This window comes from Penaeus japonicus, unplaced genomic scaffold, assembly GCF_977035675.1.
Source record: "Penaeus japonicus unplaced genomic scaffold, GWHDUDI00000001_assembly GWHDUDI00000016, whole genome shotgun sequence".
Lineage (NCBI taxonomy): Eukaryota > Metazoa > Arthropoda > Malacostraca > Decapoda > Penaeidae > Penaeus > Penaeus japonicus.
This window is the reverse complement of record NW_028234418.1, coordinates 36677260-36682259: the sequence shown is the minus strand read 5'-3', so window position 1 is coordinate 36682259 and position 5000 is coordinate 36677260. Positions and strand designations below refer to the sequence as shown.

The following is a 5000-nucleotide window of genomic DNA, read 5'->3' as shown; positions in this document are numbered from 1 at the left end:
GACAACCTTACAAAATGTAACGATTACAAAAATAGCACTGCTCATGGAGATCGTATCCCCGTTCAATTTCAGGTTCCCCGGAGATAATTACGTCATCGACGTGGGCAACGGCTTCCCCAGCATGGAGATCATTCCCTTGGAAGAGCTCCCGGTCACGTATTACCGCGCTGGTCTGGAATACAGGTACCAGTACAGCGGCGACGACGTCATCAGGCTCCATCGATCGGGAGATACTACACTGGATGGGGAGAAAGTGTGTGGAACTGATTGCCTCTGGTTATTTACTCGTCTATGTGTATATTTAGACTCCTTATTGTATGCACTTGAATGATATAGTAATACTGTAAAAGTTTTTTTTTTCTTTTTATTTCTTTTCTTTTCTTCTTTTTTTTTTTCTTTCTTTTCTTTTACTGATTAAGTTTTTTGAACGTTGCAGCCGGTGATGAGGGACGACTGGCGACAAGTTTTCCACTTCAGACTTCATCCTGTGGACTTCGAGCACTTCCGACCCCACATGAAAAGGATCTACATAGACGACACATGTGACTTCCTCCACTGCATCCGAGCCGTTCGCTTCCCTCCAGAAGACGCACTGATCCAGAAGGGATTATTACCTCGCGAAGGAGGACAGAAGGAGAGCGAAGGAGCGGAAAGCCGGACGGAAGTCGGTTCCTCGAGTGACAAAAGAATGATGTTGGCCTTTAAGAACCAGAGTCTTCTCGTAGGACCTATGGACGGAGCCACCAAGACGAAGGTGGAGGAGGACGTCTTAGCAGCCAAGATTAAGGAGTTGTTCCCCTACATTCCTGCAGACAGAGTTGATGCGGCGGTGCAGAAAATCGTGCAACATAGTTAATTAAAGGCGGATTTGGAAAAGCATCATAGGTTTTTTTTTCCAATATTCGAATGTATACTTGATTTGGAAGATAAGGGCATTGAGTCTGCATTAGTGGAAACCATTGAATGTTGCTTTATTTTCTGAATTACGATGACATAAAGACGCAGTCGCAACTGGAAAGATGTTTTCTCTGTAGGTCAGCCACATTAAGAAGTCATCCTATAAGTGGAAAAAGTTCTGGAAAATATTATTTAGCCACATGTTAGTCAATATGAATCCTAATCTTATGCGAAATAAGATTATAAGATGTAGAAAAGATATGAATAAGAATCTATATCTCTACATTTCTGTTTTTTATCATAATGAGCATAGTACATATATGCATTTATACAATTTGTGCAATATAGATAAATCATGCTTAGTATTTTTTTATGGATATCTTTTGTACATTTATTTAAAAATCTAACTTAACGTGGCAAAAGTATGTATAAAAAAAGAGTTTTACGAATCTTGTAAAGGAATAAATCGTTTCATTAAAAACAATATGATCATAATATACATATTGATTGATAATAAGATATAAAAGATAAACAGTTACAGAAAACGTTGCGAGTAAGATTTTTTATACAATCAAGAAAATAATTTGTAATTAGTCATTAATGTTATTTTATTGACCATAGCTGCAAAAGTGGCATAATTCTTTTCATTATTAGTTGCACTACCTTTACCGTTATTGTTGCCACATGTAATTATCGACACCATTTTCGAGATTATTAGAATCAGTATGATTATTATTTGGGTAGCCTTATTATTTATATAGTATTATTACTGTTTTCATTCTTATAATTTATAATAATAGTATTCTTGTTGTTCTTGTGATTACCGAATTTTAAACTAACCTGCATTATCTTTGTATTATGATTTAAATAGTGACAGTTGCCGTGGTGATATAACTGCCAATGTTATTTAATTAGATCAAGAATAATAACCTCGAGTAAGAATTATCATTTTAGCGAAATAATCATTCCCGTGTCCATGTCTATTCTTAATCCCATTAATTAAAATCATTTATTCGGACAGAATAAATAGTTGCCATAATCTCTTCGTGTTTATGTTTTATGATATTTTTTCCCCACTTTTTTCTATTGGAATAGTTTTTGCTTCTCTCTCTCTCTCTCTCTCTCTCTCTCTCTCTCTCTCTCTCTCTCTCTCTCTCTCTCTCTCTCTCTCTCTCTCTCTCTCTCTCTCTCTCTCCGTCAGTCTGTTTGGATGTTTATTTTTTGAGGGGAGGAAGTACACATATCTTTATATTATTGTTTTTCTTCCTTTGAAACTCAAGCACTATTGGTATAGTACTGTGATTATAGCTGAATAAATAAAAAACAAAGGTGATTGGCATAATTTGGTGAACAGAATAAGTTAGTTGCAACAGCAGACAATTATACCAATATTAACTGACTCCTAGTTAAAAAGAAAACAAAATAGCATATTTAAATTAAAGTAAATATGTTGGCCGTCAGTATTTCGTAAGCTGACTGCGGAAGCCCGTGACGTCATCAGACAGGTAACAAGGAACAAATTTGAAAGCTTTTTCATGATGGTGTATTTTTCGTAGATAACAATATATATTTTTTTATTTAAACGGTTTTATTTAATTCTTGTCTGTCTGATTAAGTTCGAAAAAAAATTAGTCAACAAAAAATCCTAATTATAATAGTTTATGCGTAAGTGTATCCATTTTCTGTCATTCAAGGTCGCCACCAAAAGAAAGAATGAGATCCAACGTCACTTGCGGTTTGAGTGAGAGTGTGTAGATCACTTGTGCCATCACAGTTGTGAGAGAAACTAGTCCTCCAATAAGGTAATTAATAACTTTTTCAGTAGAGTAAGAATGTCTGGGTGTTTCTGAACATTTTACTTATTACATAGTATGCAGTTTATATAGAAGGAAGGGAGAGTGAAGGATAATTGCTTTGTAAGGGTAAAATTACTTTACGTAACACCCTAACGGTTGTTCCTAACTAGTGGTTGCCAGGCCTATAGGATTCGTCTTGTTATACTGATAGTCTGAGAGCTAAGGTTAATTATTAAGGAACTCCAGCGTAATGTTTAGAATTATTTTCGATATTGCTGCTATAGATAATATTCCATGTTTCTTTATTCGTCGCTGTGAGAATATTATTATCTCTAAGTGGGAACATTTGTTGTGTATTGTTTATCACAAGCTCTGATTAGCTATTGGCGATATCACTGGGAAATCTGGAATGTGATTAGTAAGCCGAACCTTCAGGTATAAAGGATAGATGGCGCTGATTATTACGTTGCGAAATAGATGCCGAAAAATGAAGTATAGATTATTCGTTTGTGCGCGCCTACGAAATCATGAGGCAACAGTCAACAAAAGCAAATATCCTTCTATCACCCTTAACTGTTTTCCCCCCAGCAGAGGGACCGAGAACTATGCCGTCAGACCTACTCAGCCGCGAGCAGGCCCTGTCCTTCCTGGATAAAGTCGGGATAACAGACGGCGAGGAAACCCTTCGAAAGGACCCGCGGAGGTTCCTCTCGGATCTTCTGAAGGCCTATCAAGAACATGTGCCTTTCCAAGTAGGTTGGGAATGAGGGAGTGCCACATGTGCGTTCTTTTGCGGGAGTTCACTCTAATGGTGCCGTTGTGTTGGTCGAGGTTCATTGAATTTAGTTGCTTATAGGAAGGCGTGTCGTGTAATATTTTAGTGGATGTGTTCTCTTAAAGTTTGTATACATCATTGATAGATATAGAGAGATATACAGATAGGTAGTTTACCTACATAATGTTAGAGAGAGAGAGTGTGTGTTTGTTTGTTTGTTTGTGTTTGTACTTATGTATGTGTGTGTCTTTAAGCATTCCCCAAACTCGTTAGAGTCTCCAATACTGACCATCCTTTATACGTTGAATTTAACCACAGCCTTACCCAAGCGTTCCCCCAATTCAGTGCGTGAGTCTGCTGGCCCAGTCCTCAGAGGAGCGCCATGTCCCGACCCTGGAGGAGATCGTAGAGGCGGGTCTCAGCTTGGAGGGCGGCCTGTGCTTCACCCTCAACTCTTTCTTCTGCCTACTTCTAAGAGCTCTTGGTTTCAAGGTCGATGTTCTAGATGGTAGGGAACTGGTTATAGTTCTTATTATGGAAACATACTTGATGGTCATGTTATATTATTCGAATTATTGTTGGCTTGTGTCTGTTTGTATACACGCACACACACACCCACACACACACACACACACACACACACACACACACACACACACACACACACACACACACACACACACACACACACACACACACACACACACACACATACATAAACAAACACACGCACACACACACCAAGGGTAGGTTAAATGTATGAAAAACAAGGCCTACTATAACAGTCCGTTTCCCTACAGGTAGCTTCTCCCTATCCTGCCACCCACACACACATGAAGTGCTCCTTCTTAGGGATCTCAGGTAAATAACTTACCTAAATATTCATATATAATCAGCAAAGTATGGACACTATTACCCTTGAACAATATTTTATATTAAATCATACGCTTTACCGGTACTTTTACCCACAGCAAAATACAAACCTAGAACAGCAAGTTAGATTTATTAAAATTTAATTAAGGTTAAATTCATTAAGCAGGTTAAATTTATCAAAATATTCATTCTCCATAGTAAAATACGAACCTAGAACAGCAAGTTAGATTTATTAAAATTTAATTAAGGTTAAATTCATTAAGCAGGTTAAATTTATCAAAATATTCATTCTCCATAGTAAAATACGAACCTAGAACAGCAGGTTAGATTTATTAAAATTTAATTAAGGTTAAATTCATTAAGCAGGTTAAATTTATCAAAATATTCATTCTCCATAGTGAACCTGGTGATAACTACATCATTGACGTGGGCGGCGGGTGTCCTTTCTTGGAGCTGATCCCAGTGAAAGATCTCCCGGTCACTCGGTACGAAGCCGGCTTTGAGTACCGGTACCAGTATCTTGACGGGATGGTGGCGAGGCTGCACCGCATTAGGGAGGACAGCGAAAGGAATCAGGTGGGGCGCATTTCCCTTGCGTTACACTCTTTGCAAATATTGTAACTCAGTATCTCTCTCTCTATCTCTCTTTCTCTCTTTCT

General features: G+C 37.9%; 2 protein-coding genes across 3 annotated transcripts in view; both read left to right on the top strand.

Moving 5' to 3' along the window:
• Positions 1–1018, top strand: part of LOC122248468 (uncharacterized) — a 6953-nt gene extending 5935 nt beyond the window's left edge. Inside the window, exons 6-7 of the mRNA XM_086545517.1 lie at positions 73–253; positions 437–1018. Of these exons, the coding sequence (XP_086401643.1) occupies positions 73–253; positions 437–856 (601 nt within the window). The 3' untranslated portion in view covers positions 857–1018. The remainder of the gene's footprint in view (positions 1–72; positions 254–436) is intronic.
• A 1590-nt stretch (positions 1019–2608) lies between these two features.
• Positions 2609–5000, top strand: part of LOC122248470 (uncharacterized) — a 3843-nt gene continuing 1451 nt past the window's right edge. The window contains exons 1-5 of one of the 2 annotated variants that reach the window (XM_086545515.1): positions 2609–2699; positions 3282–3445; positions 3814–3976; positions 4269–4329; positions 4740–4917. In XM_086545515.1, the coding sequence (XP_086401641.1) occupies positions 3299–3445; positions 3814–3976; positions 4269–4329; positions 4740–4917 (549 nt within the window). In that variant the 5' untranslated portion in view covers positions 2609–2699; positions 3282–3298. The remainder of the gene's footprint in view (positions 2700–3281; positions 3446–3813; positions 3977–4268; positions 4330–4739; positions 4918–5000) is intronic. The other variant, XM_086545516.1, reaches the window with a different exon arrangement.